Genomic DNA, 15,410 nt, shown 5'->3' on the forward strand with positions numbered 1-15,410 from the left:
ATCGAGCTTCGGGAGCTCCGACGACGGAGAGACGGCGGCGGCGCCTGTTCTCCGGTGGCAGCACTGGTTCGCCGGCTGTTTCACCGGACGGGAGAGCTGCGGATGGAGCTTAGAAAGAAAGAGAGATGGAGGGAACCGGATGCCGAGAGAGAGGGCGGTCGGATCTCGGGTTGGGAGATCGGTTCGGGTCCGGTCGACGGCGAAGCGGTGGCGCGTGTTCGGAGATCGGAGGAAGAAGAAAAAGGGAGGGCCGGTCTCACTGTACGCTGACCGGGGGGACGAGCTGTGGCCGACGGCGCCGGCGCTATTGTCGCCGACAGGACGGCGGCGCCGCTGCTTTTCTCTTCTTTTTTTTTTTAGTTTTGGAGGGAGAGAGATGGTAGAGAGAGGGGAAAGATGGTGGTGTTGTGGTGACCGGAGCTCCGGTCGGCGGCGAAGTGGTGGTGGGGTTCAAAAATTTTTAGGAGAGGAAGAGAGAAAGTGGAGAGAGAAAGCTGATGATATTTTTGTTACCCTCTACTGTTCATCCATTTTTTGTCTATGTGGGTATGTATATATATTGTGTTTTTGAGTCTTTTCCTTTTTAACAAGAAAAAGAGAGGAGGGTGGAGTAACGTGGGGTAGGTGGTAGTGGTGAAGTGTTATTTTTTTATTGGTTAGGTTGTTAGGATAAGATAGGGTTAGTTATTTTATTATTTGTTTATTATTTTTTTTGTATTTTGTGGGGTATAATGGCATGGGTGAGGGGATACGGTAGGATAAAATAAGAGTGAATAAAAATGACATCGTGGAGGGTACATGATATGCTAAGGTAGAAAATGAATAAAATCGAACTTCTTAGGGGGGAGGGGGGGCAAAATTACGTGTCTACATCACCATGATTGCGGAATCACACTGGAAAATGACAATTGGAAAATTAGCTAGTGGCGCGACGCGGTGGGATTGCGATGGCTCACTAGATTTTGGACAATTACCATTTGCACCCTCTCCGCAACGCAGTGAAGTACTAGGTGGTACACTGTTTTACTAAAAATGCTATAAATCTTCACCAGGATATCGAATTTGGGCAAATTTTATATCGTTGAAAAGCTGACTGAATTCCCTACGCAATGGCAGGCTCTAAACTGATAAATTCTTAGTATTTTTTAAAAAAAATTATGATTACTCATGTACTCAGAGTTAAATTGAGTTAGGGAAATACGGGGTATGACAGATAACTGTTAATAAAGTTGTCAGGAAGATTAGCAGTACACTACACTCTATACTTACAAGTTGCAACATTTACATGACAAATGGGGGGTGTGCAAAAATCGATTTCATGATTTTATAAAATAAATTTTTTGGGTTATTGGTTCGATTTGATTTTTTTTATTGGGTTATTGGATAAACCGACAACCTAGTAAGAATATACTATTTACTATTTTTTTATTTTATGAGTATTTTCATATCAATTAAACCAAAAACTGAACCACTAAGGACTAAAAATCGATAAACTGAAAGTCGATAAAAAATATCTTATTGGTTTGATTATTGGTTTAGCATATTTAGAAATCGAAAATCGATAAACCAAATCGATAATACATAAAATCGAACCGAACTGACCGATACACACCCCATATGACAAATTATATATTAGCTTTGTTTCATATAACTATTCTTCATTGTTTATTGCTTCATTAGTAGAGCTTTAATTAATCTACTATTTTTTTTTGCATTCAAGAGCAGGTAGTTTGACATGTGTTCACAACAAATTTTTGTCGACGCTGAAAATTAACTACAATCAAAAATAAAATAAACAAAAAAAATAATTTTATATAAATAAATTTTGTGGGTACAATTCTGTTATTCTCTCGATTCTTATCTCCTAAGTTTTTTCGTGATTCGAGGGCATTTGCAGCGTGATTCTCGAATGTAGGATGATTTGAGCCTCCTCGAAATGTGTTTAGATCTCCAGGAATTGTCTGACAGCACTTCGTCTTGTCGAGTTGATCTCCGGACAGAACTCCGTTAGTCAATTCATTGAAGAGTTGTGTAGTCAATGTAGAAGCTTTCTCCAATGCTTGCAGAATGTCCTCCTTTTTCTTTTCTTCCCACTAGAATGTTATGTTACTCCCCTTTTTATAGTTGTAGGGGGTAGGCCTAGTTGATTGTGATTGGTCGAAATATCTCACTTTGCCACTTGACGTCTTTTGACTGGTTGTTGAATTTGAATGAGATTTCCACATTATTTATACATGATACAATAAAGACAAGGGAAATACGAAAAAAACACCAAATCAGTCCACAAGTTTGAAGAACCGAGGACACCTTTGGTGACCACTCTCGAATTCACTACAACAATAATGAAAACACTCACTACAACAATAATGAAAACACAATAACAACAAGATATTGAAGGTGTAAATACACCAAAACAGCAAAAAGATGACGATATGGACAATAATAACAAGATAGAAACAACACGCGGTTTTACTAACTAGAGATAGAAACGGTTACAAGAACACAAACTACTACAAGATTACTATAAAAGTAAAGGGATAGTTAGATAGACTTAATGAAATTATAATCTTAAGAACCCAAGAGCATATTCCACTCTTGGAGCCTTAACACTATACACAACGTTCACCTATCTCTTATGAAGACACAAGGTCGGAATCCACCTCCCAAGCATCACGTTTCCAAGCTATGAGATCAACAAGAGTGATTCCACACTCCCTATGCCTAATTTCGATTTTGGTGCCTCAAGGAGAGAGGACTTGTGTTTCTTTGTGTTTCAAGACTTAAAACATCATGAACAATCTAAGTCTAAAAGCCCTACAATGTTCTATTTATACTAGGTTACAAATAAAATACAAATATCCAAAATGCCCTTTTAAGAACTAGGCTCCCTTCAAGTGTATTTAGGGACTGCCTTGTTGTGTTCCAAGGCTCCTCTTTACACTCCAAGTGTGAGATTAGGGTCAGTTTGGTGTGTTTTAAGTCCTTCACTCGCACACTCCAAGCCCCGGGTTCATTACATTCTCGCATGCGTCCATCTTCGTGGTCGTACTTGTATCAGTACATGTGGCAGTGTCTCATTGGTCTTGGATTTGATTGGGATGCCACGTCACTTGATGAGTTTGGGCTTCAAGGTGAGATGGAACTTGATGAGAAATACAATAGGCTTATTATTTTTTTAAGCCCAAAATAAGTTTAAACCCAATAAAATGTGGATCAAATTTAAATTTTATATGAATTTGATCTAATAAATTTTATGTGTCTACAGATGCCCCTACTTCAAGGTTGGTCGACGTGTAGGCTTGTCGAAACTTGGCAGTGAGACTTAAAGTACTCATGTGTTTTCATTCTCGTGATTTCAAAGGTATTTGTTTCTCCCAATGTTGATCATGTCAAATTGAAGCATCGTGCATTTCGTACCGACTCTTATCACCAGATTAAAGTTTCACGTAGTTGGCATCAATCCGCATAGAACCGAGAAGCTTAATCCGGTCAACACTGTAGAAGTGTTACATCTTTATTTTTTTGTACAGGTTTATGCAAATGGTCTTGATGTCAAACCAAAAAGGTCGACATGATTGATGTTGAACCATTTAGTGCACTACTTCCTTACTGCTTGATAAGAAAGTGACTTGGAATGATCTGATTTTATCCTTGACGACGCTGAAAATTTTTCATTTTAGCTTTAGTGAGCATGTACTTGGTATCATTCTTGCGACCTTCTGATGATGAAGTTCTGAGTGTCTGCAGTCCATCGTTGCAAAGCTAGCATGTGGTGCATCTCATCCATGGGGCTCTACGATAAAGAGGCTTCAAGTGAGAGCATCTCATTTTTCAAGGAGCACGTACGTGATGCCATCCAGCTTGATAATATTGACATAGGGAATAGCCTTTTCTAACTTTGGTGAGCAAGAACTAGGCACACGTCCACAAAAATATTTATTCTCCGATGGAAGAACAAAATATGAGTTGTTTGATTCATAAAAAATGGAATTCAATTCCCTATTTTATCAGTTTTGCGCAGCGTCACGATAAATTCCGTATTTTGATGTAGGAGTATTAAAATCAGGAGCCGTTTTTTTTTGCGTTAGAAACTAGACTCGTAGAGCTACGTCTTACACAGGAATCGTAATCATATTGCATCCGAATCGTCCCTGATATTGCTCCAAAAACAGCCTTCTAATCTTGGTTCGCTGGTTATTTGAGCTTTGCTCAATGTCACAATAAATTCTATATCTTGACGTGAAAGTATCAGAATCAGGTTCTATTTTTTTGCATTAGAAAGTAGATTCGCATATCTACGTCTCACACGGAAACCACAATTAGATTGCATCTGAATCGTCCCAGATATTGCTCCAAAAATAGCCTTCTAATCTTGGCTCGCTGGTTATTTTAGCTTTGCGCAGCGTCACGATAAATTCCATATCTTGACGTGAAAGTATCAGAATCAGGTTTCGTTTATTACATTAGAAAGTAGACTCACAGAGCTACGTCTCACGCAGAAACCACAATTGGGTTGCATCCAAATCGTCCCAGATATTACTCCAAAAACAGCCTTGTAATCTTGGTTCGCTGGTTATTTCATCTTTGCGCAGCGTTACGATAAATTCCATATATTGATGTGGAAGTATCAGAATCAGGTTCAGTTTTTTGCATTGGAAAATAGACTCACAGATCTACTTTAATCGTGAAATACATCAGCATATAACCTTTATATTTTCCCAGGTACTTTTCCAAAGTTGCAGCCTAAATCTTGTAATATTTTATTTCTCCTCAGATTTTGGATACTTCATGAATTTCATCATCTACTTCAAGCTTTGGGCCGCATCACTTCCGTAATATGTTGAAGGCTAGACTAGAACAATATTTAAAGTACCACAATTCTTTTTCTTGTCAAGAAGACTTTATTGCTTGGGAGATAAATCCTTTTGTTTTAAGATGACATCTTTAAAGGACTCCAAATATGCATTCAAGCTTCATACTTTTCCTTCCTTTTTTTACGGAGAGCCGTTCACAGTTTAGACTCATACGGGCCAGGAGTGACATGCAGTTTAAGTTCATGCCTTAAGGATCATTTTGACTTGCAGTTTAGGCTCGTGCGTTGAGAAGCGTCTTGACTTGCAGTTTAGGCTCATGCATCGAGGAGCATTTTGGGGAGGAATTCTTGTAATGTAACTTTCATTTCAACCCTTTATAATGGAGTATTGTTGCACTTCAGTTTGGTATTGATTGCCCCCATTGGTTGAAGCAGATTTGCACTTGATCTTGTGTCGACTTTTGGAAATTGGAGTTTAGAAGTCTTTTGATATTTTCTTCTTTTGGAAGTGATCGATGTCCAAGTGTCACCCTTTTTGCTATTGGAGAAGTTATTTTGCATGGATTTGCCCGTTGTTTTCTTCAAGGCTGGAACCCCAAATGGGTTAAAGCTCTGAAATTGTAGCATGATGATTTCTACAACTTTTAGTGATTCCACAGAGCGCATGGCTTGAAGAGCTTTTGAAATTGAACCTTTCATATGGTGCAGTTTGGCGCTAACATGATTTGCATCAACTGTATCACCTTCATCAATGATGATCTTTCCCTCTTGCATTAATGTCATGATCTTTTCCTTCAGGATGAAGCATTTTATGGTGTAATGACCAACAGTGCGGTGAAATTTACAGTATTTAGGATCGTCGACTTTGTTTGATTCTTTGGTCCGCTTTGACTTAGGAAGTTCAATGACTTCTTTGGCTAACAACTCGTCAAGAATTTCAGGAACATCAGAGTAGGGAAAAGGATATACCCTTGCTTGTAACTCTTTCAAGGTTGGTTGATTTTTCACCTTTCGCATTTGTTACTTTGGAGCTTCCTCTTTTAACTTTTGTCTTGTAGGACTTCGTAAAACTCACAGTTGTCGTCATATATTCCCCAATTTGGTTTTCAGATGAGTCTTTTAATTTCATGACTTCCTTCCTAGGATCAAAAATAGGTGACGCCCTTCTATGACTTGCAATACTTAGCTCCATGTCAGGAGCGCGCGTAGCTAATTCTTCAAAAGTTTGAGGTTTAATTCCTTAGAGGATATACACAAGGCCCCAACGTATCCCTTGAATGCAAACTTCAACTGCGAAAGTTTTATAAAGTTGATCCTTGCAATCAAAGCTCAATGTTCGCCAGTGATTTATGTAATCCAGTACAGGCTCATCTTTACTTTGTCTTGTGTTTGTCAACTCTATCATGCTGACCATACGACGAGTACTGTAGAAATGATTTAGGAACTGACTTTCTAGTTGCTCCCAATAATCAATTGATCCAGACTCCAGGTCTATGTACCAATAAAAAACATTGCTTTTTAAAGAGCGAACAAATTGCTTGACAAGAAGATTGTCATGTGTACCAGTACTGCTATAATTCTCAACAAAATGAGTGATGTGTTGCCTTGGATTTCTCTTTCCATCAAATTGTTGAAACTTTGACGGTTAATATCCAATTGACATCGATAAGCCCTCGATTCGCTTAGAATACGGCTTTGAGTATCCTACGAAACTTTGTGACGGACCGTCATATTGTGACTTGATGGTGTTTGCAATCATATCTTGCAGTTGCTGAACTGTTAGAGTAGCCACTGAAGCGGATTGATCATGCAGTAATTGTCACTTGTCTTGATGAGAGATTCACCATCAACTTTTTCTCGCGGTGTTAAATTATAATTTGACTCTCCAGGATTGTAGAGATATAACTTGCTCATAAGTCGGGCGATTTGATGATCTTTCTCATCAATGGACTTTTTCAAGGCTTCAGTGGTTTGCTCCATTATTTCAAACTTCTCATCCAAGTCAATTGCATCAACCATGAAGGTGTTGACATTTGTTGAAGTTGGAGAATTCATTAAGTTTTCAGATTCTCCAAAGTTGCAGTCAGTTTCAGACGGTTCATCTGATAAAATAGATGCAAAGTTGCCCCCAGGGGTTGTAGTTACTGTCGAAATTTGAGATTTTCTCTTTTTTGTCATCTCCAAAATGGTGAAGTATTGGGATCTATCCAAAGCACAAGCGTTGAAATTGCGTCGATTGATGGGGCCAACAAGTTTGATCTCAGTAGACGTGGTAGTAGTAGACTTCTTGCACGAAACTTCATTGATTTTTCTGAAGTTCATTGTAGTAGTTGAATATGTGATTTCCTTTGACTTGTAGGAGGAAGAGATGAAAAACGGAACTAGTCTCACTGGGCGTGCCAATTTGTTCGCAACAAATTTTCATCGACGCTGAAAAAAAACAAAAATAAAATAAACAAAAAGAATAATTTTATATAAATGAATTTTGCGAGTACAATTCCGTTATTCTCTCGATTCTCTTCTCCTAAGTTTTTTCGTGATTCGAGGGCCTTTGCAGCGTGATTCTCAAATGTAGGATGATTTGAGCCTCCTAGAAATGTGTTTGGATATCCAGGAATTGTCTGACAGCACTTCGTCTTGTCGAGTTAATCTCCGGACAGAACCCAATGCTTGCAGACTGTCCTCCTTTTTCTTTTTTTCCCACTAGAATGTTATGTTACTCTCCTATTTATAGTTGTAGGGAATAAGCCTAGTTGCTTGTGATTGGCCGAAACATGTCACTTTACCATTTGACGCCTTTTGACTGGTTGTTGAATTTGAATGAGATTTCCACATCATTTGTACGTGTGGCGGCGTTTCATTGGTCTTGGATTTGACTGAGATGTCACGTCACTTGATGAGTTTGGGCTTCAAGGTGAGATCGACGTTGATGAGGAATACAATAGGCTTATTATTTTTTTAAGCCCAAAATAAGTTTAAACCCAATAAAATGTGAATCAAATTTAAATTTTATATGAATTTGATCCAATAAATTTGATGTGTCTACAACATATGATGATGATAAAACACAAGTGTTATCAATGATGTTCACATTATAGCCAGCAGGACAGGAAGTTGGTAGTTTCATTTCGATGATGTTCACATTAAACTTTGGAAAGAGGAAAAATTAGTACAAACGTTAAAATCTTGTTCTGCGTTTGAAATATTATTGCGTAGTATTCTCCTTGTTCCCCTACACAAATGATGATCACGTAATATGCATTACCTTCGCGGATGATCGCCTGAACAGACTAGTCTACGCTAAGTCAGTATTCCAAACTTGTCTTGATACCGACAATTCAATCATCAATGGATGGGATAACTCACGATTGCTATGTCACGACAGTACTTTCGCGTTAGTATTGGAACTTCAGGACTTAGTTCTAGAACATGTGGAGGAAATAGCAGCCTTGGATGCAATGGATGCAGGAAAGTTGTTTAGTGATGTTAAGACATCAGAAGTACCAAGTGCAGCGGAAGTTCTCTGTTATTATGCCGGTGCAGCGGATAAAATTCATGGAACGACTCTCAAGATGTCAAGCGAGATACAAGGATACACATTGCTCGAACCAATTGGTGTTGTTGGACACATTATTCCTTGGAATTTCCCGAGCCAGGTGTTTGCGTGTAAGGTTGCCCCTGCATTAGCTGCTGGTTGCACCATGGTTGTTAAACCTGCTGAACAAACTCCTCTTTCGGCTCTATATTATGCTTATTTGGCCAAGCAGGTATTCATCTGCACTCGGAGGTGGATCTAAGATTTAAATTTGACGTATTCAACTTTGAACATTCTTAACACTGAACCTACTGTACTTCAGTAATTATCGTTCAGAACCAAACGCTTGTTAAAATTTTTTTGATTTTTTCACATATATATTGATGTTCCATGTCGAAAGTACTGAGTTCAGTTGAACCCGTAGCTCAAATGATCCATCCGACATTGTCTGCATGGTGAACTGCTTGATTTGTCAGATAATTTTATGTCGCTGAACGCTATGTTCTCTTGGTTGTATACCTTCTTGAATCAGGCAGGAATTCCGGATGGAGTGATCAATGTGGTAACAGGATTTGGACATACTGCTGGTGCTGTGCTTAGCTCTCATATGGATGTAGACAAGGTAAGTCCCAATCCATGAAAGTTACAAACATAGAGCGGCGAAGTCAGGATTATTTCATCCTGGCCAGAGGGAGGATGCAATGTTGTTAACTGGAGGCAACACATTGAATAAGAAGGGTTATTTCATCGAGCCAACCATATTCATCAATGTCACTGTAAGCATTTCAAAACTACGACTGTTGCATTTGATGAATGCTGCAATCAAATACATATCATGCAACATCTTGTTAATGCATTTGGCAGCTATGATGCTCGGACTCTTCAAAAATGTCAATGGGTGCGTGTCGGATTCTCCAAAAGTAGTGCATTTTTGGAGAATCCGACGCGGGTGCGGCATCAAAATTTAAGAGTCCGCGCAACATAGTTTGGCAGGATGACATGAAAATTGCAAAAACCAAAGGCACCAAAACAACAAAAACAAAATGTACCTCAAAGAATTAACAGTTTTATTGTTTGATCATATATGGTATAACATGAGAATACTATGGCAATAGTAATAAAAATCTAATATGTTGGCACTTTGTTTTCTGAAAATTTACAGCCAAGGAGAGTTGTAAATAGGAGTGGCTACAGATTTAGCTTGAAGATACTTATGAAGTCCTTCCATTCCCAAATCTCTTGCAAATCCACTGCTTTTGTATCCTCCATACGGACAATCCGGATCGAAAGCAAAGTAACAGTTTATCCAGATGACACCAGCGCGTATCGATCTTGAAACTGTGTTAGCAATGTTCAAGTCATTGGTCATTACACCTGCTGCTAGTCCATACTTTGTACAGTTAGCTCTCTTTATCACCTCCTCCACAGTCCTGCAATCCGTCGACGATGAAATACTAACCATGTAGAGAAAACTTTACTAGAAAATAAAAGATTGCTAATATTGGAATCAACTTACTTGAACTTCATTAATTACAAAACAGGTCCAAATATTTCTTCTTTTGCAATTTTCATGTCATCCTGCCAAATGTGTTAACAAGATGTGACATGATTTATATTTGATCGCAGCGTTCATCATATGCAAGAGTCATAGTTTTAACATTTTTACAGTGACGTTGATGAATATGGTTGGCTCGATGAAATAACCCTTCCTATCCAATGCGTTGCCCCCAGTTAACAACGTTGCCCCCTCCCTCTTTCCATGTTCAATGTATGAAAGTACTCTTGCAAACTGTTTTTTGTCGACCTGCAGCAGGTAAACAGCACGTTAAAGGACAAGTGGTAAACGAAGTAAATGATAGCAACAACAGCATGTTAAACGAAATTTCAAGTGCATACTTGTGGTCCATGTCAAGTATTTGGATCAAAAGGATCGCCAACCACCCATGTTTTGTCTATCTGCTCCAGTTTCTTGACAAACTTATCGTAAATTCCTTCTTGGATGAAAAGGCATGATCCAGACACACAAATTTCTCCCTGAAAGCGATAAGAAACTATAAGAAACTATCTCATTGATTATATTGAAAACATAACAAGGAAAGACGGTGTGGAATTCAGTTTAACTTGTTGTATATTGCTCCAGCAAAAGCAAGTGGTGCAACTTTATCCACATCTACATCATCAAATACTATAAAAGGCGATTTGCCTCCGAGTTCTAGCGAGACAGGTTTCAAATTGCTTGTAGCTGCAGCTTGCATTATTAGACGTCCTACTTCTGTCGACCCTGTGAAACTTATCTGTAAGAACACATTATAAACGGGTGACATTAGCCATTGCAGTATGCTAACTGTTGGACATAGTTGCTAATTACCACGGTAGCCTATTCGTTTGTCCTCCTGTTGGAAGAACAACGATTTTCACCATTTGTATGATTTCTAGGTTTATCTATTGAGGATATCTAGGCTGTGGCGAAAGGGAGTTCATCCGCTTTGTGAGGATTACCGATGACCAGTGACTCGAGTCCTGGTTGCTGCAGATCCGCTTCCGCTATGGAAAAATCCCTAAGTTTCCTAAATAGTACTTACTGATCGAAATACTATACTAACTTTTGTTTATACCCCACTATCAGTGTTTGGAGCCACCTTTGTGCAAAGCAGGTCCATCGACACCTCTTTGCTGGAATATTACACTCATAGATAGGTAAATTATTTTATGCGTCCATGCTATATGCTGAATCTCCTTGACTTCTTCGGGTGTTTAGTTCTTTATATATTGACTCTCCTTTAGTGAAAATCCTCATTCCGCTACTCTATGTTTTATAACTTTCATGGCCAGTTGGGAATTACCTTATCGACATCCATATGAGAGCTAAGTGCAGCAACCGCAGTATGTCCAAATCCTGTTACCACATTGATCACTCCATCCGGAATTCCTGCCTGATTCAAGAAGGTATACAACCAAGAGAACATAGCGTTCAGCGACATAAAATCATCTGACAAATCAAGCAGTTCACCGTGCAGTCAATGACGGATGGAGCATTTGAGCTACGGTTTCAACTGGTGTCAGTATTTTTGACATGGAACACACATATATGTGTGTGAAAAATCAGAAAATTTTAACATACGTTACATTCTGAACGGATAGTTACTAAAGTATAGTAAATTCAGTGTTAAGAACGTTAAAAGTTGAATACGTCCAATTTAAATCTTAGATCCACCTCTGAGTGTTGATGATACCTGCTTAGCCAAATAAGCATAATATAGAGCCGAAAGAGGAGTTTGCTCAGCAGGTTTAACAACCATGGTGCAACCAGCAGCTAATGCAGGGGCAACCTTACACGCAAACATCTGGCTCGGGAAATTCCAGGGAATAATATGTCCAACAACACCAATTGGTTCGAGCGATGTGTATCCTTGTATCTCTCTTGACATCTTGAGAGTCGTTCCATGAAATTTATCTGCTGCACCAGCATAATAACGGAGCATTTCCGCTACATTCAGTACTTCTCTTGTCTTAACAGCACTAAACAACTTTCTTGCATCCAAGGCTGCTATTTCCTCCACATGTTCTAGAACTAAGTCCGCAAACTTCAGCATTATCCTTCTCCTCTCCTGAATTTAAGCAGTTCCAATACTAACACGAAAGTACAACATTTGAAATTAAGAAAAAAACAGACACAACTTATGACATAGGAATCGTGAGTTATCCCATACATTGAACTGTCGGTATCAAGACAAGTTTGGAATACTGACTCAGCGTAGACTAGTCTATTCAGGAAATCATACGTAAGGTAATGCATATTACCTGATCATCATTTGTCTAGGGGAACAAGGATAATACTACCCAATACTATTTCAGACGCAGAACAAGATTTTAACACTTGTACTAAATTTTCCTCTTTCCAAAGTCTAATGTGAACATCATCGAAATGAAACTACCAACTTCCTGTCCTGCTGGCTATAATGTGAACATCATTAATAAAACTTGTGTTTTATCATCATCGTGTTGTTGTATTCTCTTCTTATTTTAGATCAAGAAGGATTTACTAGCATTAAACATGGAACTGTATGGACAAAATAAGATTGACATTTTCCATCATCGATCATTTGATAGTCTTTCAGTTTACTACAACTAGGTGTTGATTACCAAAGCAAGGAACACTTATTGCTTACATGAAGTTACCTTGGGTGCTAAGCGAGGCCAAGGGCCATTGTCGAAAGCTTCACGTGCAGCTTTGACAGCCAAATCAACATCATCCTTGTTACCTTCAGCGATTCTTGCAATCACCTCCTCATTTCTTGGATCTATCGTTTCAAACGTATTTCCTGCAGAGTAAATTTCCAACTTTTTGTTCAGTCCAATAAACACTTTGTTTTACGCGTATTATATCTGTTTCAATGCTCTATCCAAACGCGTAACGGCCGCCAAGTAAGGTCTAAAGACCTGATTATAGGTCCACGTGAGATCGTTGTAGGAACATATAAACTTCGAATCCTGAATCCACCTCTACTGAAACACTTAACTGCTTTATTGTAATATCAGCTTTGCCATACTTACATTTTCCTCCGTCTCAATTTAGGTGTCTTACTTTCCTTTTTGATCTGTCCTAAAAAGAGTATCTTCTTCTATATTTAGTAAGTTTTCAGTATCTCCTTCTATATTTAGTAAGTTTTCCAATTCCAACATATTACATGACAAGTTTAAGACCACAACATTTTAAGGACTACACACATCTTTAGTTTAAGATTTAGTTCTATTCCAATCTATGTTGCTAGGACTATTCAAAAATATCGTTAGGTGTGTGTCAGACTATCTCTACATGTACGATAACATTTTTGAAGAGTCCGACCAACGTATATTCCAACATCAAACTTTCCATTAGTAATATATAAAAAAATAGAGCTAAGAGAAAACTGATAAGAATATGAAACTTGAAACAGAATCCACAAATTCTCCATTAATGAAGAGCTTTGTGAAAATCTTTGGAATCTTGAAGTTGATTTCTGAATTATCTTTAGATTGCACCATTTTTTTTTCTTTTGATGCCAAAAATCTTAAAGAAATCGGCTTGTTATTATTGTCACGTTGCAATATGGTCATATATAGAGAAAAAATTTGAAAAATATTTTATTAAAAAATTTCTTAAAAATGAGAAAAATAACTTGTTTTATTAAAAGTAGGAAGACAAAATTACGACCCTGTAAATGGTTTTATAAATTTGTCTTGTTTTAACCCTCCTCATATTTTTTTTTTTGAAGTGATTCATGACTTACGGGGTTGATAGTACCAATCCTCGAGGTGTTCAGGAGCGATTTATCTCATTAGTTGGGTTCTTGAGTTTTAATAAGGTTAAGCCCGATTTCAAGTGGTGGATCCCAACATATATATATTGATGCCCAAAGCTTTTTAGGTTCCGCCTAGAAATTACAGCACTCAGCTATCTTCTTGGTTTACTGGGTGCTTTTACAAATCTTATACCAATTTTTATACAATTCTTATATAATTGTACCTAATATGCGATAGATTTAACGGGTACTGGAGCACCAAAAGCTCCGCACTTGCCGATCACGGTTAGCCTTCAATCAAGACAACCTTAGATTAGTGTTTTCAATAGGCTCAAAACGTGCTTTTTAGTCAAGTTACACATTTGATTTGTTTTTGGGGATTTCCAATAAATTTTAGTGTTTTCAATAGGCTCAAAACGTGTTTTTTAGTCAAATTACATATTTGATTTGTTTTTTTGGGATTTTCAATAAATTTCAAGGATCTATTTAAAATTTTGAATATTTTAGATAATTAATTTAATCAGTAATTAATCAAAATCATAATTTATTTACTTGTATGATTAATACAAAATCAATGATTATGGGTGACAAGAAGATAGGCTAAATGCAGTAGAGTAAGTAATGGGACAAATTGAGATTTTTTTAGATTCTTTTTCGAATTGCTTATGTATTAGTTATGTGTAATGGGAGTAATGGGGAATGGAGTCCCATATAGGAAGCGGCAAGCATCTATGCGAACCAGTGTTGTTTGAGGGGTCAAAATCAATCAATTGTCTGTTTCGAATGGGTTGTCCCTATTTGCTAGCATGATTGGACAGATTTGCAATTATACCTAAATTGTTGAAAATCTTAGTTAATGATAATACTCTCACTTGATAAGTTGGGTTTATTTTGGAATTGATAATATCCTGGCATAAAGCATGAAATGTTTTGCTTAATTTTATTGTTAATTTATGATCAGACGTGCACGCTTGCACATCATGCATTTCCTTTCATATGGGGTCGGAGTATACGTCTGCACATTATTATCTATTATTGAGATTGGAGTGCACGCCTGCACATTATTATCTATTATTAGGGTTGGAGTGCACGCTTGCACGATATATTTATTGGGATCAAAGTGTGCGACTGCACAGTACATAGACCTTGTGAGTCATCCAAGTGTACTAACCTCGAAGCCATTGTTTGATAGGTGTGTACACAGCATATACATCACTTACATTTATTTCTGGTTCATACTGAGTAGGTGTATTTGCTGATTTTGCATTATTTATTGAGTACTTGAATATATGTTACTTGATTCACTGCTTTGAGAATTTTATGGATTGTGTTATGATATCCTTATATCTATTAAACTTGATTATTCTGTTGGATTAGGGCGGCTTTCCTCAGTGCAGGTTGTATGGTTGTTTTACAGAATTGACGTGGTGTTACTCGTCACCACTTTGAATTAGGATCTGTCGATGATGCTTGTTGAGTACACGTGTTAGTTGTTACCGTACTCAGTCTTGCTTTTTCTTCACTTTATGTGCAGGTACCGATCAAACGACATTGATTTCTGTGATTTCTTCTGTGTTAGCATCTTTACAGATTCGAGGTAGTTGCTATTGTTTTCAGAGACCACTGAAATCTCCTCCACCCTTATCTTTATGCTTTTCCACATTTTGAGATACTCAGACTTTTTATTTTATTATTTTATTTTATTTTTATATTTAAAGACTTGTATTAGTGACTATCAGACTTGGGATTATTTATGTTTTGACTATACTAGTCTATTAAT

At 37.7% G+C, this 15,410-nt stretch overlaps 1 protein-coding gene and 1 pseudogene across 1 annotated transcript; one reads left to right on the forward strand and one right to left on the reverse strand.

Annotated features, from left to right (window-relative positions):
• Positions 1-7,409: 7,409 nt before the first annotated feature.
• LOC124887197 (aldehyde dehydrogenase 1-like) lies at positions 7,410-9,218 on the forward strand. The gene is made up of 5 exons (XM_047396392.1): positions 7,410-7,492; positions 8,199-8,580; positions 8,881-8,970; positions 9,038-9,124; positions 9,213-9,218. The coding sequence occupies exons 1-5, from the start codon at positions 7,410-7,412 to the stop codon at positions 9,216-9,218; spliced, it is 648 nt and encodes a 215-aa protein (XP_047252348.1).
• A 242-nt stretch (positions 9,219-9,460) lies between these two features.
• Positions 9,461-13,713, reverse strand: LOC107841158 (annotated as a pseudogene).
• Between the last annotated feature and the right edge of the window lie 1,697 nt (positions 13,714-15,410).

This window comes from Capsicum annuum, chromosome 9 (genome assembly GCF_002878395.1).
Source record: "Capsicum annuum cultivar UCD-10X-F1 chromosome 9, UCD10Xv1.1, whole genome shotgun sequence".
Lineage (NCBI taxonomy): Eukaryota > Viridiplantae > Streptophyta > Magnoliopsida > Solanales > Solanaceae > Capsicum > Capsicum annuum.